Below are 24,647 nucleotides of genomic sequence, written 5' to 3' on the forward strand. Positions count from 1 at the left end.
TATCTAAAATGTATCTGAATATTTTTCTAAGAAATAAAAAAAAACAAAAAAACAAATGCAGTTAGTCCTGCAGTGGAGGTTTCGCTATCAGGCTCCAAGTGTGCATTCTTTTTAAACCTAGTACTGTTAAAAATTCAAAGAACCATTGAGGAACCTTTTTTGAGAGTGAACACAGCGTCCTCATGAACGAAAGCCAGGTATAGAGCCAAAAATTAACTGATTGTGTGTTGCATGTTGCCAGGTATCATATATCCGATTATTCACACCCATTAAAGAACGATGAACACTATGCTTCATTGTTTTTATTAAAAAAAAAATTATCTTGTATATTAAAAATTTGTTCACCAATGCTTCTTTTCACACTATTCCATCATCTGACACACACTCACATTAACTGCTTCAAGGGGATTTCTCGTGTAAACAAACCAGCTAAACCACATGGAAGCTTATTGAAGGATAAAAATACAGCAGCACAATAAGATTTATACATCTATCCCGACATAATACATGGTTTAGTTTGCATAGTGTGTAACAGTTAGTGTTGGGGGGGGGGGGGGGGGATAATTTAATGTTAAGATGTCCTTAACTTCAAATTCAGTAACATTGTACCTGATTTCATTTTCTGAAAGAGCAATGCAGGAATTAAACAAACTCCAGATTGGATTTGTGTTCTGCTAACGAAATTTGAACACAATATTATAACCGTAAGCCTTTGCACAGACTCATCTGGAATGTTCCCAAATGTTTGGATCTTCTAACACCTTTGGTAGCTGCAGTGCATCGTATCACAGCTCCCCGTGTCCCATCTCGTTTTTGAGCTGCTCGATTTGGTTGATGTCTGGCTCGGGTGCCTTCATGTTGGCGTAGTCCACTTCCCTCCTGAGCTGCTCCAGAGGAGGCAAACCGAAGACCAGGTTTCTCATCGCAATGGCCGTCATTAGAAACCTACATGAGACAAAGCATCATTTTGTATCTCTTTTAAAGGTACAGTAGATAAGATTAGTCTTTTTTCCCCATGATTAGGTTTCTAATGGTTGGGTAGGTTCGACATTTGAATGATTTCTGCTCATGCTCATGAAGCTCCGCCGCCTGGATCTCCTGTGGCCTATAGAGTGTCTATAAAACGACTGACCATAGGCACATCCAAACACAAACAAGTCTTCTGGACCAGAAGCTTGTTTTCCAAACGGTTTTTCTCAGTGACTTAATACACTTTTGCTTAGGCTACAGCTTAATCTGCTGTTTCTTATCATGTTCTGCATACATTCCAGGTTATTTATACAAGTAAGTTTTCCTATAAATGCTGTTATAGGAAAATAAATAACGACGGGGCAGTGTAATGTGTTACCACCTCGACGTCAAAGACTAGACTAGATCTTTTATGAAGTCAGATAAATATACAACTAATTATTCTTTGAAAAAAAAAAAAAAAAAAGATTCACGTATTAAATAATTCAAGTATTTAAAGTAGCGTAAACACCGTTGCTAGGCAACTAGGGAACATGGATGCCAAGCATAAGATAGCTAATAATAACAATTCAGTAGTTAGCACACAGTTGTTAAGTCTCTATTTGGACAATGTAAAGGCACAGTGACAGTGGATATGAGACAATTATCAGGAATATCAATGTTTTCCTCAGACATGTTGGTAAATTATTATGAAAAGAATCAGTAAGACTGAAATTACACTGTTAGCATCAACTGCTAACTGAACTGCCATGGGTTCTGAGCCTCCATATTGAGAATCTGTTGATTGGCTGTTTCTCTTTTGCTCTGTGATAACTTATTTATTTATAGGTTTAGGGCAAACTTTTATTAAATAAATCTGTTTTTGGGTAAGGATAAAAACAGACTGAATGTTTTTAGGTAATGAAAATACAAGTTTATCTAAACAATCTTACCCTCGTCGGATCATGTAGTATTTTTTCGTGGTGAATCGGTTGAACCTTTCAAGCATGGGCGCCTCTCGTCGCTTTTTCGCATCCTGCATGCGTTTCTGGCGCTTGAGGAAGAGCCGTACCAGCGGGTCTGTGGCGTTGATCTCTGACCCCTCGTCATCGAGACCGGTTATAAGCGGCTGCAGCTCTGGGGGCAGAGGCTCTGTCTCTAAAAGACGGTTTGAATTGTGCATAAAACAGACATTTTTTACATTGTTTTTTTAGGAATCACTGTAAGCATTTCAATAAAATTATTTGAAGAGCTAAGATCCATGCTAAATCTACATTATTTATCATAATTCAATGAATAATCACTGTAGGTCTTATTTTCATTATCAGTTCATATGTCTAGTCATTTCCCTAATGCACTACACTACGATCCAAATTAATTCACTAATAAAGTCTCCTAAAGGAAGGGCCACATTCTGCACAATGCTACGAAATGCCATATTAATAAATGTTTGGTGTCCTTCCTTTAGTTCTCACTGGAGCTGCGAGCACTGACCTGTCCCGTTGCGGACTTTCTCCTGAAGCTCCAAAAGCTTGGTGAAGTTCTTCTGCAGCGCCGCCTCTGTGGTGTTCACGTAGATGTACATGTAGCAGGACGGGATATCGGTCACAGTGTACACTTTGTGATATGCTCCAGCAGGAAGCTACGTACACAGAGATAAGGTTACACATCTATCAGACGATAATTAGCCTCAGCTAAAGCTGGTAAAGTATATGCAGATATTCTGTGTCATATTTTCTTTACGTTACTGGATGCTGTTACTGTGAATAAGACAGAAGGGGTGTTCTCACTGTTCTAGTTAGACATCTACAGCTTTCAGGGTCTGATTATATTGTGTGTGTGTTTGTGTGTGTGTGTGTGTGTGTGTGTGTCTGTGTCCACTGCTTTTACCTGCATCTTTTCTCCTGGAGTGAGTGTGTAGTTCTTCTTCTCGTCCACTATCTCCACCTTCACGTTGCCCTGCAGGACCTGAACACTGGTGTTCCCCAGATCCTCGCTCACGTAGTTCTCTAGATGGAGGCCTGCCAACGTAATGCCAAAAAGGTCAAAGGTCAATGGCAATGAGCACAGTGCTCCAGCACCCTGATGCAAATAGCAGGAAGGTGCGTTATCAGGTTAAAAAAAAAAAAAAAAAAACACTGAAATACTGTTTAGTAAATAGCCTAAATTTCCATAGGCTTATATACTGTACGTTAGCATTTCAGCACTAGCCTTATTGTAACCGAATCATTTGTTAGTGTATTTATGATCGGCCTGCTACTTTTACAGCATTTACAGTAGTTACAGTAGCCTCGCATGGTAAGACACCTCATACCTTTCATGTGACTCATACAACACAGAGACATATATATATATATATATATATATATATATATATATATATATATATATATATATATATATATATATATATATATATATTCCTCTAAAAGGTTGCATATCATACTCCTGAGCAACTTATGGAGTATGGAGACTAGTGCGTACCTGGGAAGTCAGCTATAAAGACCACCTCAGTCTGGTTGTCCAGTGTCCCCTCAATCTCCTCAAACTTCTTCCTCCACGGGGACAAATCGACCAGCAGGGGCATGAGCCACGGGTTGGTACGAAACGGAGACCAGTCTGCTTTCACGATATCAACACGGGGGTCAAATATCCTACAGTCAGAGCAGAAAAAATACAACACAATCCTCTATTATTAATCTTCTGCTGAGTTTGGGTCATATTTCTGAAGCCAGTCACGTATTTGGTCAAAATCTCAGAGTATGTGTATCTGTGTCAAATTTATCTGGTTGCCCTTTGTTTTTCAGACTGCTTTGTCGTCTTATCTTTTTTCCCCCCCCCAACATTTGCGTTATGCCTTATGCTGCGTTCACACCGACAGCACTCAGATCACTCTACAGTAGTGGCTGGTTTGTGGTCCTATCTTTAGTTTACTCCTAGTTGCCATGGTTTCACCTGTAGCGCACAGCGAGTAAGATATAGCTATAAAAATTACCTCTTTTAATCCTTATATCCTTACCTCTGTTGGAAGCGGTCGTTAATGGACACCCAGATGTCGAAGTAAATCTGGGGGTCGCTGATGTTGTAGCGGGGCAGAGTGCGGCTCAGGCAGGTGGCGTACTGCTTCAGCATGTCTCCGTGATCCTTCCATCTCCGACTCTGTGTGAAAACCTGCAGTGTACCAAATTACACTGTTACAGCGTGGTCTGGAAGGAAGTGGACAGTCAGCAGGTGTGTTGTTATGTACGGTGCGGTCCTAAAGTCTGAATCTAGTATTAGTAATTAATTTATCAAAAACAAATGCAACATTTGTTTCAGCTTGTACACATTATCCATGAATCCATGTGTTTCACTAATGGAGCGAATAGTGGGAAAATTACCCCCGGGTTGAGGTAGCCGATTTCTCCTGTTACTCCATCTTTGTAGGTGATTTTAACATGCTGGTGGGAACGAGAATGGACCATCATGTCCCACGAGTAGCCGTACAGCCCGTTAGTCCAGTTATTGTAGCCCTGTAGAGAAGCCAGAGGTAAATACACCAGCATTTGAAATAACATCTGATGTGTTACGGTTTATTAGATTGCGAATAAAACGCAAGTGAGCACAGACATGACTCTATGCAGTCTAAATGTCCTTTGCTCAGTGTATAACAAAAAATAAAAAAGCAGACAGTACACATCATTAAGACAGAAAGAAATTACTTTTGTAATGAAATGGGAATATGGCATGAAAAACTGCTCCGCGATGTACACAATGGTGAAGATGGCGGCCATCTTGTGTCTGAGGCGCTGTTTGGTGGGTTTAGGGACTGTCTGCGTGTCTGTTCGCTCAGTTGAGCTGCTTGACAGACTGGGATACAGACATGAGGCGCTCGGTTGAGGAGGCGGAGTCACCATGGGCAGGACGGGCCAAAGGAACTCTGGGAAGTGGCTGAAGAAGCGCCTGGGCCAGTCAGCGTAGCAGAACAGGGGACTCGTGGCCAGCATAGTGTAGGAAAACATTCCTGCATGGGTTAAAAAAAAAAATTATGTGAGCATCATCAGAAGAATTAGGCTTATGGCTACTTTAGATGTATTGAAAATACTCAATATACTCTACTTTTCTCAATTATAAGCTTTATATTAATATATATTGTATAAATCCTGTCCCACGTGTACGTAGATGTGTGTGTAGAGTTGAAATGAGACATGGAGGGAACTGGATGTCACTAACATCACCGCTTTTGCTTCAGATCCAGAAACACTGATCATTTCTGATATGTTTATTTCTCTCAAGCAAGCCGAACATCATATCTTTTAATATAATTATATAAAGAAGTAAAATGGATCATATTAATCTTAGAACTGCATTAAACTGTTGGCCATCTGTTTTAACAGACCTGATTAAACTCATGATTAAATGATAAATTGTACATGATACTGAATTGCACATTACTGCTGTCCGCTGTGAAAAGTGCTCTATAGATCAAGTAGCTATTTTCTGATGATTAAAAGCCATCACTTTTATTTTCCACACTAAAATATGTCTTTCCCCTCTAACAGGTGCTGCAACTTAAACAGCAGCAACTCTTGTATATACGAATCTATATGAATGTGACCCACTGTGTTGAGCCTCCTACCGATCTCGAAGAGTTGCGAGTTCATGCTGTGAAAGTAGGTGACGAAGAACATGGCGTACGGACGGGTGGCGTCGAAAAACAGCAGATAACCAGCCGTGAGATCCAGGATGAGACCGCCACCATGGACCACCATCAGACTGACCAACTCCACAGGCAGGATCACCCTAATAAAACAAAGAGCGATTCATATTTTAATGCTGTTATGGATGAAATCAGCTGATCAGCTCATAGTGGGCTTGAACAGAAGAGAACAAGCAAAATCCCTACAACTGCAACGAAACATCTTAAACATATTAAAGTATCAGTTTAACATTTAACAAAAAATGAAAGGTACAGAATTTTTCCCTCATCACAAATGCATATGAAAAAGATGTACAAAAGTAAAGACGCAAACAGACACGAAACATTCACTATATTTCTCTTCTTACTTCTCTTCTCGTTTTACTTTACTGTACACTGCTGACCCACCTCAGTACCATTTTTAACATGTCCTCGCCATTTCCCCTTAGTGGGAACGCCATCTTAGGGTTCACTGCATTTGACTGAGTCAAGTTTATTAAACTGACCACTTAGATGGGTGTGTGAGCAAGTCCACATAAATATACAATTTTGGAGCAGAACGTGCCCAGAACTCATTGTGATTTGATGCAATTTCATTTTGGTATCTGAAAAAAGTGCCAGACATTTTTTTCAGCCATTTTTTCCAGTGCAAGGGAAAGCACATTCCTATTTTTAAACCTGCTTCCCATTCTTCCCTCCCCAGCTAATGTGTCACTAATGTGTTCCAAGTTTTAAGTGGAAGTTGACGAGTAATGAAGCAGGGCATAGATCTTTGTCACATATTCAGTGGTACTTCAAATTATTAGTCTTATTCTGAGCTTTACAAAAAGGCCGGAATGTTATCTGACTCACCTGAAAGGGTCAAACAGCCAATGATGAGCCAGATATTTCATGGAGTAACCCTCCACCCAATCAGCATCCAGCTTCTTCACCCCAGCGATGAAGTAGACTATGAAGATCTGTCAAGCAAATGAAAAAATTTTTATGTATCATGTTAGAAGATAAAAATGCCGCATTACAAAATCACATGATACATGTCATGTCAGTGTAATGAGGAGTGGCATTGATAAAACTTAATCTACTGAAACACAAACCTGCATTCTGAGCAGAGTGTAATTCCACAACGGCACATGGGCGTTCCTCTTCCTAGGGTTACGGAGTCCATCGATTGACCTGCAGACCAGCACAAAAGCCCATGAATGAGATTTCCTTCTCAGAAATTCAACAACGCTAGAATTCACTCAGAGCTAGAATGCATTATTACCTGGAACAGCAGCTAGTGGCACAGGAAGGATTAAGAAGTTTGCAGGTGAGAGTGAGACAATCCTGCATATTTTTTCCTCACAAAATATAACCTTTTAATAAATAATGTTAAGTGACTCTTTAAACAATGTGCCTTCTATGAACCTGCGTAGCACACACAATGTGCTTTTGTAACATGACTTTACTAGGAATAGGAATGAGATTCCTTTCAATCAGTGGAGGAGAGACAGAGGAGACATTAGAAAATATTACAATCTGTTACAGATTTCTATCTACGTCCATCATCTCACCAGTATCTGTTGGCATCCATCAGCGTGAACTGGAAGCCGATGAGCCCGTAGAGGTAGGAGTGATTGTTCCAGGCCGTTTTGTCCAGGAAGAAAACGTACCAGTAGGTGGAGATGAACATGAGGCAGGAGAGGCGGTAAAAACAACCAAGCATGATACCAACAGCGCCTGTGTAACACACACACACACACACACACACTCTGGTGGTTACATTTCATTTGATCAGCCATTTGCACACTTGATCATATGACATTGCCACTTAGCTTTTTCTCCCATATAGCACCTTGCATAAAATACTAGTTATTTTACTGATAACACAATAACATTGCCTAATATTAGCTAGATTGTTATAAAGCTTAGCTATTTCTTTAAGTTACAATATAATAATTAGTCTATTGTTAGCTAGCAAACTTAGCTAGCTAAAGGATTTACCTAATAGTATTGGTTAAATACTGAACTAACACAGAACAAAATCTAAATTACTTTGCCTCATGTTAGCTAGTTACACATTTTACCTTTATTTAGCCTACATGATTAAATCATTTTCCTGAAGTAAGCTAGCTTGTTAGAGGATTTAATTAACAGTTTTAAACAGAGAACTAAATTTAAATTAGTTTGCCTCATGTTAGCTAGCAAACCTAGCTACATATTTACCTAGCCTACATGATTAAATAATTTTCCTGAGGTAAACTAGCTTGCTAGAGATTTTATATAATAGTTTTAAACACAGAACTAAATTTAAATTCGTTTACCTCATGTTAGCTAGTGAACTTAGCTACTTATTTTACTTATCCTACATGATTAGATCATTTTCCTGAAGTAAGCTAGCTTGTTATAGGTTTTACTTAATAGTTTTAAACACAGAACTAAATTTAAATTAGTGTGTCTCATGGTAGCTACATTGCTATCGAACTTGTTGCACTTTAGAGGCTCTCGCTGAGAGGACACCTCGGTAAACAACTATCATGAATCAAATGCTTAAAACAATTTCTTTAAGTGCTATATCTTACTAGAACAATGGCCAATATGACGACACGAGATCCTTATCACATAAGTCTAATTGTAATTATTTCAGTTGGTCAAGACTATTAACCATTAAATTCCACATTAATTAGAGCTTTATATAAATATATGTAGTTGGTAAACATCATTCATTCAATAAAATAGTTTGCCTAATGGCAGCTAGATTGCTAGCAATATAACATCATGTATCATATCCACTATCTAGCTATTTATAAGAGGGCTAATGTTTAGGTTAGCCAAGCTAATCATTTATCTGGCTAACATTAACCTAGTGCAGCATTTAGGTAGCTAATGTTGCTAAAGTATTACATAGTGTAATTAAAACCAGTGAAGGAGTATTTGCCTTTAACTCTATGACCCTTTGCTAATGTTTCATGTTTATCTCTGACTATCTAACTTTATAATAAATGTGATTTACATATCGTATATACTCTCTAACTCATTGATAGTACAGATTTATCCCTGGGACTGTCTCTGGGCATGTCATATGTCGTATGTCTAATTCCATAGTGAAGTGACAGAACACACTAAGGTCAGAGGTGAGAACACTCCCTGGTTCACCCTGCTGTAGGCCTCTTTCCTTTTTATCTATTCCCCATCCCTTCTCTTCTTCTTCTTCTCTCCTCTCTACACAAGCTTGGCCTTTCCAGTGTTTGGATTGGACTGGTTTAGACTTTCTGAACTTATAAATCTGCTGGTGAAAAATCTGATCTGAAAATACTCCAAGCAATACTCCATAAATAAACAATGAAGATCAATTAAATCTTTTTTTTTGTTGTTTGTCTCCGGGCTCCCGGCCACGGATGGCTGTGGCATCATCAGAATTCGCTACATGATATCAGATATTAAGGTGAAGTAATGAGATCATTAGCTAATAGCTGTGAGTTAATGATCAACACAGAACTCATGAGTTAAAATGGGTTAAACTGTCAGCGCTGTGGCCTTCAGGACTGAAACGGAAGAGCAGAAATAAACTCACTGACCGAGGAACATCACCAGATAGACAAGGTACATCCAGTCCATAGGCAGAGGCTCCAGGAAGTTGAAGAGAGGGAAGCGGCACACAGGAGCCCCGTCCAGGTATTTATAGTCCAGGTGACTGAGGCCACGTTCCTGCGTGATGTCCATGGCCATCAGCATACCTGCAAACAACACAGCAGTGTGTTCATTAGCACAACTACACACCTGTGAGAGGAAGAAGTAGCTAGAAGGAACCTCGAACCAAATCATGATGCGCTAAACCAAGATGTTTCCTTTGGGAAATGAGGAATCCCAAAGGAAACCTCAGAACGTTTGCTCAAAGCTGTATTTAGTTTATTTGAGTCTGCGGCACATTTCAGTATAAATATATCTGATGTGTTTCAGGGTGTTCCTTTGATGTCTGGATTAAACCCATTTCATTCAAATGACCAGTCAGACCTCTTGGCTGTGCTTCACAGACCCCACACAGAACCACTGGACAAACTGACCATGTGGAGAACCTTCTAGAAACTTCACAACACTCAAGCAAATGTGTGGATTTATTGGGGACTTGAATCAGATTACGTCCTTCCTGCTTCCTGAGTGTGAAAGACCTCAATCAGGTCTAAAATCATGGGAACACCGGCTCACCAAAGAGGCAGCGGAAGATGCCGAGCGATGCCGGGTCAGTGGGGCGATTCAGGAGGCAGACGAAGCGGTGCCATGAGGACAGATCCTCCTTCTCAAAGCCAAAGAGACGCTGCATTCGGCTCCTGACCTGTGGGTCTGTGGCTGCTCGGCCTCCTCCATTTCCTCCACCTGACTCTTTGGGCTGCTTAGTAGGTGGAGCACCTGTGATTGTAGGCAAATCAGTGGGAAAGATAAAAGAATATCTTATTTAATTACCCTGAACATTATCCTGTAAGATGATATCAGGTTTATCCTCTGTGTATAAACAACTCTTTCAATAACACACACAAATACATCAACAGGAAATTATGTAGAAGATCATAATAAATCATTTAATGTGCTAGTCATTAAGTTATTAAAGAGGAGCTAGCTAATAAAATAACAGTATTCAGTGCATATGTGCAATGTTAATTTTATAATTCCCAGGTGCGCTGCAGTTGTTTACCTGCGCTCGTGCCTGCTGCCATTGTGCCCGCGTGCACCGGATGTTGAAATCACGGCGCGTGGCTATGCTTTGGACACGTAAACCGATGGCCTACGTGTCAAACGGCAGCATTACTACCTGAACTCCCTTTATTTTCTTCCTACCCGTATTGTGACAAATCCCGCCTTCGTTCATTCCAACAGGCTAGCGCTACTGTCGCTAGCTGAAAAGATACGTCGCGGCCTCCGCCATATTGGAAAGGTCCTCGCATGAATATGTTCAATACAATGTTCACACAATTTGCTTTCTTACAAACGTCAGAAATAATTTTTTAGACACCTCAGTTATTCCAAACAACAAATAAAGTGGACACAGTAAATTCAGACCAGATAAATGCCCATAAATGAATTTTTGGTTTGAAAAATTAACTTTGAATTTTGAATAAAGTAAAATAATAAAAAAAAAAAATTAAGAATTTTTTTAAATAATACGTTTGGTTTTTAAACACGTTTTATTCAGTTTACCTTCATTATGTTGGTAAATGTTCTGTCGTGTTCTCTTTGTTGCTATGGAAACGTAAAAAAGACTTCTCAATTGTCCAACCCAGGGGTCAGTCATGGGCTGAGCTAACCAATCACAGAGCAAGAGGCGGGGCTGTCCGTGAATACGGGTGGGGAAAAAACGCACAGTAGGAACGCCGGTAGGTTGTTTTCCAGAGAGCCGGAAGGAATTTGACAGCGTTGTAGAAATTCATTGGCTGGTGACAGGTGAAAAGCCACGCCCATTGTACCGTACAACTGACCGTTGACAGTTTTCCGTTTTTTTTTCAACGTATTCATGTTAAAACAAAAAAGAAATCGATATAAACATTTTGCACACTTCTTTTATAACATTTCTTTTTCATTTTCACACACTTTAACTGCATATTAAAATGGGAGAAAATAGCGTAGTGCTGTTTGGTTCCATATACTTTGAAGTCTTTTGTGAATGCGATTCAGTGAGTTGGAATCGATATGGAGTCGATTCCCAGAGTTGATTCCTCAGAATCATTCCTCGATTCTTGAAAATAAAGCACACTATAGCTAAAGTGATCTTTCTTGTAAATCATCAGTGCAATAATAAATAAGTAAATAACACATTGTTATGATTGACAGGGATCAGTCATATGATATAGAGAGTCAAGTTAGTCTCTTTTACCTTCTTATCTTACCTTACAATGTTTACCTTATTAATATTATTTCTTGTATTTTACTGTTATTACTAAGCACCAGTACACCAAGACAAATTCCTTGTACATGTAAACCCATGGTACTTGGCAATAAAGGTGATTCTGATTCATATAGATAGATAGATAGATAGATAGATAGATAGATAGATAGATAGATAGATTTAAATGTTAAAGTATTAGTACAGTAATAAGATTTATTAAAACAAAAAAAAGAAATACTGTGACAGGGTGATAAAAAGCAACAGTTCAAGCAAACTCATGTAAACTATACAACTACACTGTTTAAAGCATATTTATTAAAATAATAGGTGGTGTAGTTCATTCTCCAGGCCGGTAGGTGGCAGCACAAAGCTAAACACATTTCAATAAAAACAACAGAGAAAGTGTTGTGTTTGTTGGTGTTTGCTTTTGTTCAATATTAGCGACCTTTAGGTTTTCCAGACATGTAGACAACAGTGTAGCTCAGTGATTAGAAGTTAGACTGTTACAGAATGGATAAATGTTTAATTTAGTTGTAAAGAAGTCTGAGTGACGGGTGTAGCTGTGTGTTTTGGAGTGTGAGAGGAAAGTGCAGCCTGATTAGCATCGCAGTGTTTCTTCCTCCAGTGGATTTCCAGGTGAGAATGAGCCTTCATCTTACACTTCATATCATATTCATATTCATATTCACATCACTTCATTACAAAAATGTTGTGGGATGTGTGTTATTTACATTTCCAGTGCTGTTGTTGGGTGACACAAGAGTAACAGTTCACCTCATTACTTTATATGAGCTGTAAACAAATATCTGGGGAAAAAAAGTATTTTTAAAAAAGGAAACAAGTTACTACATGTGAATAGGGTAATTAAAAAATAATAAATAAATATTACAGTTCAGAAATTAATTGCCGATATCCTTGCAAGTGTTTTTTCCATGGAAAAATGACTGCAAATCAGCCTTCATCTAATTAAACGTGTTTATGCATATTAAAATGTGTTAAAATGTAAAATAAATAAAATTTGCATATTTATTAAAATCAAACCAAAATTTAGCCTTTTTACTGTCGATGGTCGAATTAATACGTTTATTTCACTGTGAAAGGCTTTTACAGAAAATCTGTTGGAAAGTCATTTCTTTTTTGTTTAACCAAGTAAATTTTCAGTATAAAATCAAATGTAAATCCAATATTAGCCTTTGAAACTGAGATTTTTGGGTTGGAATATAGAAAAAATCGAAGAAGTTCTCGAAGTTGATGTGCTGGAAGCAGGAAAAATGGGCAAGCGTAAAGATCTGAGTGACTTTGACAAAACTGCGCTGCCTAGAAGACTGGTTCTGATCATCTCCAAAACAGCAGGTCTAGCGGGGTGTTCCTGGTATGCAGTGGTTAGTACCTAACAAAAGTGGTCCAAGGAGGGACAACTGGTGAACCGGCGACAGGGTCATGGGCGCCCAAGGGTTACTGATGCGCATGGGGAGTGAAGGTTAGCCTGTCCGGTCCGATTCCACAGAAAAGCTACTGTAGCACAAACTGCTGAAAAAGTTAACGCTGGCTGTGATAGAAAGGTATCAAAACACACAGTGCATCGCAGTTTGCTGCGTATGGGTCTGCATAGCCACAGACCGGTCAGAGTGCCCATGCTGACCCCTGTACACCACCAAAAGCACCTACAGTGGGCACGTGAGCATCAGGACTGGACCATGGAGCAATGGAAGAAGGTGGCCTGCTGTAATCAATCACATTTTCTTTTACATCATGTGGACGGCCGGGTGTATGTGCATCGCTGACCTGGGAAGAGATGGCACCAGGATGCACTATGGGAAGAAGGCAAGCCGGCAGAGGCAGTGTGATGCTCTGGGCAATGTTCTGCTGGAAATCTTTGGGTCTTGGCATTCATGTGGATGTTACTTTGACACATACCACCTACCTAAACATTGTTTTAGACCAAGTGCATCCATTCATAACGTCTTGGTGCCAGATACCACAGCACACCTTCAGAGGTCTTGAGGAGCCCATGCGCTGACGGCTCAGAGCCGATTTGGCAGCACAAGCGAGACTTACACAATATTAGGCAGATTTTTAATGTTATGGCTGAGTTATGTATACATAGAGAGAGAGAGAAATTTGTTTTAAAAAATACAATTGTGGTTTAATGTGTTATCGCTCCACTTAGTGTGGCTTATATGGTTATAAAGGAAATTTGTGCGAGTCAGAAACTACATATGCAAAACTGTGTGTAGATTTAACTCTTTGTTATGCTGTTTATTTTAATAAGCCATATATTTAATGATTGTGTGAACTAGGAGTGCAGTAATTATACGTGTACATGCTTTCAAGCTGAAAAAAAATCACTCATTCCAGCAAAGTTAACACTACGCATGTCATTATGTTAATATTTACTTTGACTTTGGTCATGTGTGTTGTTTTTTTTTTTTAAAGTACAAATGCTTTAATAAATTGATGTATTTGTGATTTTTTCCTTTACAGGACAGCATTGCAGCAACACTGATGTACATGTTCTTCATTTACAGTCACTACAGTCATTTGTTATATATCTGCTTGTAGCTCTCAGACGGCCTGCGTTTCCTTGAACCTGACTTCCTAATCTTAATCTCAGTCTTGTTACCAAGCAGCCAACAACCTCATAGTGAAACCGTCGGTCATCTTTAGAGAACGAGTCCTAACATGAACAACATTTACCCTTGTTGTGTGCAGGAGGTTTTAAATAGCTGCTCATGGAGAGCTACACAGAACTCATTTTAAACAGAACTCACTTATATTACACACCTGAGTCAGTATTAACTGCTCTGACTGAACTGATAAGGAAATGGTGTAATTAATCCAGCAGATATGATGGGAATGCAACAGTTTTGCAACCGATCACGTGGCACTGTTTCTGTAGAGCAGTTCACAGATTATTTTATTGAATATAAAATAATTTACTGTATGTTTTCTGAACTGAGGCTGGAGTTGTGCTGTAGCATATTTTATTCTTTATTAAATTCTTCATCTCCTACAGCAGTTAGCCATTAATGCAGCATTGCTGATCTCTGTGGTGTCTGAAGGATTGTTTCACACACGTTACATCCATAAAGAGAGAAAACATCACCAATGCAAAAGGGGAAATGTCACATCCATGACGGAATACATGTCAAATCCGTAATGGAAAAAGAAGCTGCTTCCATAACAAGGAAAACCTCGCATCTGTAAAGGGAAAAGCTCACGTTTCCCTAACAAGGAAAAGCTCACGTTTCCCTAACAAGGAAAAGCTCACGTTTCCCTAACAAGGAAAAGCTCACGTTTCCCTAACAAGGAAAAGCTCACGTTTCCCTAACAAGGAAAACCTCACATCTGTAACAAGGAAAAGCTCACGTTTCCCCGACAAGGAAAAGCTCACGTTTCCCCGACAAAATAAATGTCACATCTATAATAGAAAGAATGCACAGTAGAATAGCACAGTAAACATCACATCTGTAATGGGGAAAAAAGGCCTCTTCCATAACAGGGAAAACGTCACAGCTGTGATGCAGAAAATGTCACATCTGTCACAGACATGGATATAAAATTTTCAACAATTGTCTTTAAAATGTTCATGAACTCCAGATGTTGTGTCAGTGTTGTGGCATTGATAATGTTGATAAAGTGTTAGATATCTGTATAGGAAGTTCACACTGTTGAATACTGAACAGAGTTCTTCCTGAAAGCTCACATCACAGGAGCTCATTGACCCTAAAGCTTATAGAGGAAGGAAATCAGGTCAAAATGAGTTCAGATGTTGTAGCTGTAATCTCAGAAGTGCTCTTGTGTGATAAATTGGTGTGCAGTACACTCATATACACTCACAGGTGTTTTGGCGGTGTGTGTTTTCGGCAGGTCGGAGAAGGATGGGGTCGCTCGGGAGTCGTTTTCAAGCCGCTCCCCACCGCCTCAGCGAGACGCCGCAACCTCGCTGTGCAGGAAGCACACACGCCTGTGAGTGCAAGAAGAGGAAACGAAGCTCACACTGCGAATGTGACAGTGAGCCAGAGGAAGAGGACAGTCTGCTGGACACACCGTGCAGGTCTCACACACACACACACACACACACACACACACACACACACGTTATAAGTAGTCCTAGTATGAACAGAGAAACAGGTACAGTGTCAACATTATACCTTCATCATTATGTAAATGAAATCAGCAAAAGCCGCGCTAGCAAACATGCTGAAATAAAGTCTTTCTGTACAATTAAGTGCAAAAGTTTGCACGCCCTTAAACACTTTTACTGCATTGGGTTTCACAGGTTTTACATTCATTATCAAAAAAATAATAAAATGGTGTATATTACAGTGTTACTAGTGATCTATTAATAAAAACAATCCAGGAAGGAAGGAAGGATGGATGGATGGATGGATGGATCAATTTATTAATCCCAGAGCACAATTCTAATTGTAATATTTGCCACTCTTGGATGTTATTCCTAACACGTGTTGTAACATATAACTCCATTTCATTTCAGTTTTTTTTAACTTATGTATAAGAATTGTAAAATAGAGGCAAATAAATAATTATTAAATTGAAAAACCCAGTGGGGAGTGCAAACTTTTGCCCCTGACTGTGTGTGTCATGTTTAGTCATTTAGATGCCAGTCAGTATTGTTGTCTATCCTTGGTGTTACGAGCATGTCGAGACTTTCTGCCTTCCATCAGTGTATAAAAATACGCTCCTGGATTAAAGTGATGTAAAATGACATGGTTTCATGTAACAATGTGTAAATGAATTAATAACTGATATAATCTTTGGCATGAGTTACTTTTCATCTTGCTTTCTCTTTGCTATAACAGGAAAAAGCTGAAAAGCACGTCTAAGTACATTTATCAGACGCTGTTCCTGAACGGGGAGAACAGCGACATCCGGATCTGTGCGCTCGGCCAGGAGTGGAACCTGCACAAAGTTTACCTGTGTCAGGTAGAGCGCACTCTTCACCCTCTCTTACTAATATGACAACAGCGCTGTTGAATTCTTGATTCTGATTGGTCAGTAGGTGTTGATTAATTTTCTAGAACAGCAGCTCTGGCAGTAGTGCAGCTTCAAATCACAGTTTTATATTAATGCACTTGTTCTAATTCGTTATTGTTTCTGTAGTAACAGTTTACACAGAGATTTGTAAAAAAAAAACAAAAAAAAAAAAAACAAATGTGTAATCTCTGTGAGGAGACATTTATTTACCATTTATGTAAGGAGTCTCCAGTGTCAGCGCTTTGTACCTATCACTACAGAGATGAAGATGGGCTGTTTTAAGCTGTAATAACGAACATGATAACAGGAATTAGCTTGTTTTTACCTTGAATGTAACTATAAATGGATAAAAAGTATGTGCCGTTTATTAATAAATGAAAAAATTCTAATGGTTGGTAAATCATTGTGAAATAAGTAAAGAATAAAACACTTGGGGATGTGCCGTAATTGGAAAATAATCAACTTCAGGGTGGTAAGAGTAACTCTGCTTCATCACACCACTCTATCACAGATTATTTTCCTATAACAGCACACCTGCGAGTGTTTTATTCCTTACTTAATCCACTAATATAATGAAAATTAAAAGTCTGGCTCGTGTTAGGTTCGATATCTATCCACTGTGTTAGTCTGTCACTTGGAATAATCACAGACGACATTCAAAATAATCCTCCCGTGTCGTTATTTATAATATCGGAAACTGTGCTAAAATGTTCAGCTATTATGATACGAAAATGTCAGATTGGTGCATGTCTTTTCCATGTCTTTAATATTCTGAATTGCCATGATGAAGTTCCTGGTGTCTGTGTTTTATCTCCCGCTCGTCCGTCTTGTTCTCCGTGCAGTCGGGATACTTCTCCAGCATGTTCAGTGGCTCCTGGAAGGAATCCAACATGATGGTCATCCAGTTGGAGATCCCAGATCAGAATATCGACACAGAAGGTGAGACGGCGTAAAAGTGGAAGACACTGTGTGTTTTACATTTACACAGTCTTCTCTCTGTGCTGTCAGTGCTGAATCAGGAAGCTGGATTGTGTGTGTGTGTGTGTGTGTGTGTGTGTGTGTGTGTGTGTGTGTGTGTGTGTGTAGCTCTTCAGGTGGTGTTTGGCTCCCTCTACAGGGACGACGTTCTGATCAAACCCAGCCGAGTTGTCAGTATCCTGGCTGCTGCCTGCATGCTCCAGCTGGTCAGTGCGCTTTATTTCACCAGGAAGCTAAGATTTTCATACATTTAATACATGAATATGACCTTCATTTCACGCATCCGTACTGAATTTAGTTTCGCTTCTTGCATAGGTGCCAAACAGAGATGTCTCTGATTAGAACAGATTTTCAACCACACTGTACTGTACAGTGAGTTTCCTCTGTAGTGCAGAGTGTGTCTGTCAAAGTTTCTGCATCTTTTCACACTCACACACACTCATCCTCTTCCAAGTGAAGTATAGCGCAGTGAGAAAGTGATTCAACTCTGAATCAACTCAATGCAGGACATGAGCCAGACATGCCATGTGTTGTGTGTGTGTGGTTTTTTTAGACTGAGCCATGAGGTACAAACTGAGAAAATGCCATGTGAAGAGTTGGACAGAACAAAAAGAAAGAATACACCCTGGATGTGATGCACCAAATATTTTTGAATATATTTAGTGATCGTTCCGTATTCTCTGTGCTTGGGCGATTTTTATCATCTCTACTCACACATGGCAAAGATTTGTTTACTGTTTTCCATCTCTGTATTTCTGATCAGTGGGTTTTATGGTACGTTTTCAGCCCTACATGCCCATCAGCCAATGGTTTTTTTTTTTTTTTTTTTTTTGCATTTTCATTTGTTTAATTCTGTGCCATGTGACACCAAAACAAAACAAATTGTAAACAAACCAGAAGTATAAATTTCACTCTGATTCAGGCTCGGAAAATTGTCTGATGGGTGTGTAAGCGCCCTTGAACAGCCTTTTGATGTCTCCTTGCCTTTCTTATATTTCCTCCAAGCAGGAAAATTATAAAATAATATTCCACTGTCTGTGTAGATCATTAGCTGGTTGTTAGCTTTTTTACTATGTAATTGTTCGTATCTAAACACAAATCAAGTCATGCCATGGCATCATTCATAATCTCCATAACTGATTCTGTTTTATGGTGTGTGTGTGTGTGTGTGTGTGTTTGTGTGTTTGTGTGTGTGTGTGTGCAGGATGGGCTAATCCAGCAGTGTGGTGAAACCATGAAGGAGAACATTAGTGTGAAGACGGTGTGTGGCTTCTATGCCGCTGCTAACATGTACGGCCTGGACTCTGTCACAAAGAAGTCAGTTTCATTTTTTCCATTATGAGTCACTTCTTCTTTTTTTTTTTTTTCTTTTTTCTTTTTTCTACATATCATTATAATCCGAGTGTTTATGTGCTTTCTAGGTGTTTGGAGTGGCTGCTCAATAACCTGATGACCCATCAAAATGTGGACCTCATGAAGGAGCTGGGGTATCTGTCCATCTCTTTAATTCACACATTGCAACCTTGATTAAATATTCCGCATGTTTAACTTTTTTGCATTTATGAAGGGTTGAAATCATCGAGCAGCTGATTCAGTCATCAGATCTTTTTGTCATGCAAGTGGAGATGGACGTGTACACTGCTCTGAAGAAGGTTCGTCTTTCCCGACTTTAACGAGCCATTAAATGAGCTTGTCAAGTCATATTCGTATTATTTAATTGCCCTTTCTCTGTTTTGTGATCATACAGTGGATGTTCCTGCAGCTCAATCCGTCATGGGATGGTCCCATTAAGCAGCTTCTGGTCGATGCAGATACGTGGCTCTGTAAAAGAAGAAGTGGTCTGTTTGCATTCGCTCATGTTGGTCGCATTATGTCCCAGGGACTTGATTGCTGGTTGTGTGTTTATGCATAATGGATTTCCCAGACAATACGCCATGACAATAAGTCATATTATTTTACCAGGTATTTTTGCTCTGGATTCGACTAAAGCCTGTAATTCGGAGTATCTGACCTACAGTGGTTATAAAAATTCTACACACCTCTGTTAAAATTGCGGTGATGTAAAAGATTTAGCCATAAATCATGTCAAGTTTCTTTATCACATTAAAAGTAGAAAAAGATCTGACCTGTGATTTTAACAGGGGTGTGTAGTCTAAGGAGAAGAAAAAAAAAAACTATGAAAACACCCCCAATTTGGAATTCCACCTTGGAAATTTGGGAAGGATTTCTTAACTCCAATTTCAGGATATGACATCATATAATGGCTGCTCACACCGTCAACAGTATATTACTCCCCACTTCTCTACTTTTAAATGAGATTATAGCTTGACCAAACAGTTTACTGAGTTGAAAAGGTAAATACATCATGAACGTTAAAGTTACACGCATAGCTTGTTGCTAGTTCATGAGCTGTTGGTGCACAGACTAGACGAGCTTTGCTGGAAGAGTCCATGTCTTTTCCCATATTGTAGCTCAAACACGTGGAGGTCGAACATGACATGAGATCGGACATCCCCCTTTCGAGTTAGATCAAACTCTGCTTTATTTTCTAAAATGTTTGTATTGATTTTAAAACTGTGCATTAGCACCCCCTGCTGGTCAGGTGTAGTTTAATTTTCCTCCTGTTAGTGTTGCTGTAATTTAGCTCTGTATTGTTTATGAGCTGAAGCTCGTGCTACAGTCCTGGGCTCGTATTCATCAAATCTTATAAAGGAGGAAGTTGGTTATAACCACACAAAGATTTAAAGGTGCAATACAGCACCTTACATTCATTATAATGCTGTATACTGTCCATTTAAAAAGTACTATTAAATTTCATGTGCTTTCAGCTTTTGCACATCACTTTACAAGCTAATCTTTGTACAGCCAATAAGAGAGCAGAAATTTCACTTTGTTATTTATATCTTTTTGAGTCTGTTTCTCTACGGGTGCACCAGTCCTTTTCTGACTGAGCATGTGGGTTCTCCTACAGAGCTGGGAGAGGAGGAGCCATTTCTGTGCACGGAGCAGGGCTCACCTTTTACCCCCGTCTTCAGACATGTCCGCCTGCAGTACATCATCAACGACCTGGCCTCGGCCCGCATCCTCGAGAGGGATAACATCATTCCACCCGGTAAGATCCGTGCACGCGGATTACAGCGACTCCACCATAATCTCACCTTCAGGCACAAACGATGCTGCCTAAGTTAAAAATCCTGTAGTACTGCACATTTAAAGGAACAGGTTGACAAAAAAAATCCAACTTACCTGAAATTAGTTGATCATCCATGACATGTTAAGTACCTGGTGTTTCCTTTATCCTTGTTTGAAAAGCAGTAAAAAGATTTCAGGTCATCAAGGTTCAAGTGGATTAGATTTTTGTAGCTTCAGTGAAACCTTTCCATGCCAGATCCTGCTTTACTAGTCTGAACATCAGTAAAAGTTTTGTTCTTTCACTATTTGATGCTGTAAATGACCTCCTGCCTCTGTTCTCTCTGCTCTTATTTTAAGACTGGTTGTCCAGGATATACAAGCAGCAGTGGTTCGCCATGCTTCGAACAGAGCATGACAATGACAACGGGTGAGCGGGATCAGACCCGAAATCACACACCAGCCAAAGTTTATAAAATCTAGCACAAGTGACAGCAGGGGCTGTCAACTGGCAAACCGCAGGCCAGTTGTGGACCTAGCAAGGTATTTCAGTATTTAGTCCAGTATTTAGTCCAGTGACTAATTTTCTAAACATGAACCAGAAGAGCTTCTGTAGCAAATCACATACATTAATGTAAAGTATTTAGCTGAAGGAAGCTCATCGGACCAGAGGCTAGCTACAGGGCTAGGAGACGTTAAGCTAGAAAGGGGTGAGGTTTCACAGACCGGTCTGATTAGCAAGAAACGTTGATGTCAAAAACAGAACATTTAAAAAGATTGGACAGAGAACTTCACCTACCAAAATGCATGTTTCTCAGCCAATGCTCCTTACAGGCTAATCACATCCATGTTTATACTTTACATTAAGGCAGATATCTATTAGCTTAGATTTTAACGTCTAATTTGTGTTATGTCTGTGTGCCTACGCGTGCGTTAGACCCCAAGAGGCCAATAAGGAGGAATTTGAACAGAACAGCATGCGCTGCGGTCGAAAGCTAAACAAAGATGGAGATGTAAGTCTACTAGTTGTTACTGTGTCGTAATATTATAGCAATGTTAAGAGTTGAAGTGAGGTAATGTGAGAATCTCTTCTTCAGTACTGCTGGAGATGGACAGGTTTTAATTACGGGTTCGATCTGCTGGTCACCTACACCAACCGCTTCATTGTGTTCAAGAGGAATACGCTCAGTCAGCCGTGCGGGGGTGCGGTCAGCCTACAGCCACGACGACACCTTGCTTTCAGGTGAGCTGCCTTTAAAAATAACATACTGTGGTCAAAACTTGACTTGATTGTAGCTTTTCACTTTTCACTGACATACCTTTGATTCTGATGAGTGCCAATATTTATGAGCGAAGGCTTCTCAACTAGCAGATAAACCACCGTTGCCATAATCCAAACGTCTGATCATCCTTCATATGGTTAATATGCTGTTAAGTGGACAGCTTCACTCCTGATAAACTTCTCCTCTTGGACAACTTTGTTGTGTTCTTCGGTGTCAAACATTCATCAAGGGTTTTATGGATTCTCAAAAAAGCAGCACCTAATTTTGAGGAGGCTCGTAAAAGTTCAGAGCATGTTTCATCAGTAGGGGGCACTGTAACAATCAAAATCTCCATCAGCCAATCAGATTTCAACAGGCATTTGAAAGGGAAAGCATTAGCCTATTTTCATGAAACATAAATGGTATGTTTCTTATCTGTATAGCTGTTGTGTTTTACGAAATCTTGCAAAAATTGGCCACTAGGGGGACCTACTCAAATTTTTCTAATTAAATAAACGTAAACACTTGGTTGGCAGGTTATTGGATACCTGTTCAAACTACTGGTATGTTCTGCTGACTTTGAAAACTCAGTATATATGAAATTATGATCTTCTACTGTACATCAGCTGTGATATATCTAACAGTGGGTGTAGGAGATGTTTGCCTGCCTAAAATGGTGAACACATTAACTTTTTTTCTTTTTATATGTGTTTAGTGTCTTATGCTGGAGCAGTCTAGTTGAAACTGCTTGCCACTGATCAACAGGAGGTTCTTTAGCAATAATTATAAATTTAGTCCTAATTGTGAAGGGTGCTTGGACCCCTCTGATCGCTGCTTGTGGCTAGCTTTATAATTGTTTCACGTCCTTTGCAGTATTGGTGTTTAAAGCGCTGGGCTGCTCTGTACGAGTGGTTCTTCACACAAACGACACTGTAACTGTTTATTTCTAGCCATGTACTGCATTGTTTAGGTTTTGTATTTTATTTAAAGCTTGCTCTCTCTCTCTCTCTCTCTCTATCTGTCTCTCTCTGTCTCTCTCTCCTTTGTTGGGCAGGTTACGGCTCGCGTCGTTCGACAGCTGTGGCAAACTGATCTGCAGCCGCTCTACAGGCTACCAGCTGCTCACTCTGGAGAAAGATCAGGTTTTGTCACAAACACACACACAGCCATTAAAACGATCACACACACTTTTAGGGTAATGTTCACACTTTACTATATGATAGCATTCTTATTTAAGTTATTTCTAACAAGAACGTGTGGATGGTGTACATCGAAACTGCACTAAAGTCTTGGAAGAGAGGAAAATTTCGCATCCTTCTTGGTAGCAGGCTAATAACCTGATTAGCATGCTAATCGGCTAAGTATTGTTTGTAGAAATCTGACAGAGAACACGTGGATGCTAAAGACGTGATCTCCAGGTACACAGATTTTACAGATAGAGTCATTTAAATGTTTTGTGTTAACTGCTCGCAGCCATTTCGTGGCGTACAACCTGCTGTACACCCACAGTGCATTATGGGTAATACACACAGCACTTATGTAGGTCAGAAAGGTGCATTTTGAACACAAAATAGAAATAGGAGGAGCTGAAAATCTCGGAAAAATCTGTGTCAGTGTCAAGCATGTGTTATTGCATCATACATTATTATCAGGTTTCAGTATGCAAATGTAAGCCAGGCAACACCAATTTAGCATAAGTTGCATTTCTAATTTGCATATTCATAAAATCTGGATTTCTGTTTAATGAAATTTATTATTCACTGTTTAAAAAAGTCTTGAGTGACTTTTAAAGTGTGTTAGAGTAGTTAAAACACTAAACAGAAACTCTGTGTTGTGTGTGTGTGTGTGTGTGTGTGTGTGTGTGTGTGTAGGAGTACGTGGTGATGAACCTGGACAGCCGTCTCCTGTCTTTCCCACTCTACGTCTGCTGTAACTTCCTGTACACTTCCCCCTCCCCCGAGCGCCGGGTCGACACCGGCGAATCAGAAAGCAGCACCCGCAGCAAGTCGTGACCCTCCGGCCAATAAGCTCCATCCTGATCTTGTGACATCATCACTTCGTACCACTCACTCACTTTTTACCATCAGTTTTCTATACCTTGCGTTATTTTTACCTTTTTTTAAAGTGTATACTGATTGTATTAATTTGTTTTATTTTACTTCTATATTTATTTCTGAATTTTGGATTTTTTTTATGCTTTTGGTATAATTAAACCCAAAACAAACCACAGACACAGTGAGTGCATGTTAATTTTACTTCTTCCGTTGTTGAAATTAGTTTTGTATGAAGATAACCGTTGTGTTCTTGTGTTTGTTCATACTGTATATGGCTCTGATTTTGCCAGGCATTCCTATTTATTCAGTGTTTTTGTACTGTTTAAAGAAAAAAAAAAACTGGTGCTGGTGCTTTTTTTTCTACAGGATGCTTTTTTTTTTTCTTCCAGTGCAGCTCTACTCCACGTTACACAGACATCACTTCTGGACAATTGGCCATTTCATATTTTCCATAATTCTGTAATTATATTATATTGTGAATATGTACACATGATGATGAATGTGTCCTGGTTAAATGTAGATGACGTGTGCATTATGGACCAAAATAAGATCATTCAGGCACAAGGATCTAATCAGCGCTGGCTGGTGTGTGATCAGACGAGAGCCTAATCGCAAAAAATAAAATGATGAAAAACTGCTGCTCATCTCTGTTTGGATTTTCTGTTTTCAAAGATTAACCTAATACAAGAAAATACTTTTTTAGGTTTGTCCACACTGGATTTTTTTTTTCTTTTATGAGCAAA

General features: G+C 39.4%; 2 protein-coding genes across 2 annotated transcripts; one reads left to right on the forward strand and one right to left on the reverse strand.

Annotated features, from left to right (window-relative positions):
- Positions 1-287: 287 nt before the first annotated feature.
- ggcx (gamma-glutamyl carboxylase) lies at positions 288-10,450 on the reverse strand. The gene is made up of 15 exons (XM_026942827.3): positions 10,296-10,450; positions 9,812-10,012; positions 9,184-9,342; positions 7,180-7,345; positions 6,721-6,799; positions 6,479-6,585; positions 5,567-5,730; positions 4,650-4,951; positions 4,329-4,460; positions 3,968-4,119; positions 3,433-3,602; positions 2,839-2,969; positions 2,443-2,590; positions 1,902-2,106; positions 288-945 (listed from the first exon to the last, which is right to left on the reverse strand). Exons 1-15 carry the CDS (start codon positions 10,315-10,317, stop codon positions 786-788), a joined length of 2,298 nt encoding a protein of 765 aa, XP_026798628.3. The 5' UTR covers positions 10,318-10,450; the 3' UTR covers positions 288-785.
- A 1,398-nt stretch (positions 10,451-11,848) lies between these two features.
- gmcl1 (germ cell-less, spermatogenesis associated) lies at positions 11,849-24,542 on the forward strand. The gene is made up of 15 exons (XM_026942866.3): positions 11,849-12,119; positions 15,354-15,540; positions 16,307-16,430; positions 17,324-17,420; positions 17,568-17,665; positions 18,664-18,776; positions 18,881-18,946; positions 19,027-19,111; positions 19,207-19,297; positions 20,431-20,571; positions 20,949-21,018; positions 21,526-21,601; positions 21,686-21,831; positions 22,905-22,992; positions 23,722-24,542. Exons 2-15 carry the CDS (start codon positions 15,365-15,367, stop codon positions 23,860-23,862), a joined length of 1,512 nt encoding a protein of 503 aa, XP_026798667.1. The 5' UTR covers positions 11,849-12,119; positions 15,354-15,364; the 3' UTR covers positions 23,863-24,542.
- Positions 24,543-24,647: the final 105 nt, after the last annotated feature.

This window comes from Pangasianodon hypophthalmus, chromosome 17 (genome assembly GCF_027358585.1).
Source record: "Pangasianodon hypophthalmus isolate fPanHyp1 chromosome 17, fPanHyp1.pri, whole genome shotgun sequence".
Classification (NCBI taxonomy): Eukaryota; Metazoa; Chordata; class Actinopteri; order Siluriformes; family Pangasiidae; genus Pangasianodon; species Pangasianodon hypophthalmus.

Excerpts from the sequence above, each read along its gene's own strand:
- ggcx (XM_026942827.3), bottom strand. The coding sequence starts at position 10,317 with ATGGCAGCAGGCACGAGCGCAG. Across the intron at positions 4,952-5,566 it reads CTCGCAACTCTTCGAGATCG|GAATGTTTTCCTACACTATG; the intron begins GTAGGAGGCTCA and ends TAACCCATGCAG. Across the intron at positions 2,970-3,432 it reads CTTTATAGCTGACTTCCCAG|GCCTCCATCTAGAGAACTAC; the intron begins GTACGCACTAGT and ends TTACGTTGGCAG.
- gmcl1 (XM_026942866.3), top strand. The coding sequence starts at position 15,365 with ATGGGGTCGCTCGGGAGTCGTTTTCAAGCCGCTCCCCACCGCCTCAGC. Across the intron at positions 18,947-19,026 it reads GACCTCATGAAGGAGCTGGG|GGTTGAAATCATCGAGCAGC; the intron begins GTATCTGTCCAT and ends GCATTTATGAAG. Across the intron at positions 19,298-20,430 it reads GCTCTGTAAAAGAAGAAGTG|AGCTGGGAGAGGAGGAGCCA; the intron begins GTCTGTTTGCAT and ends GTTCTCCTACAG.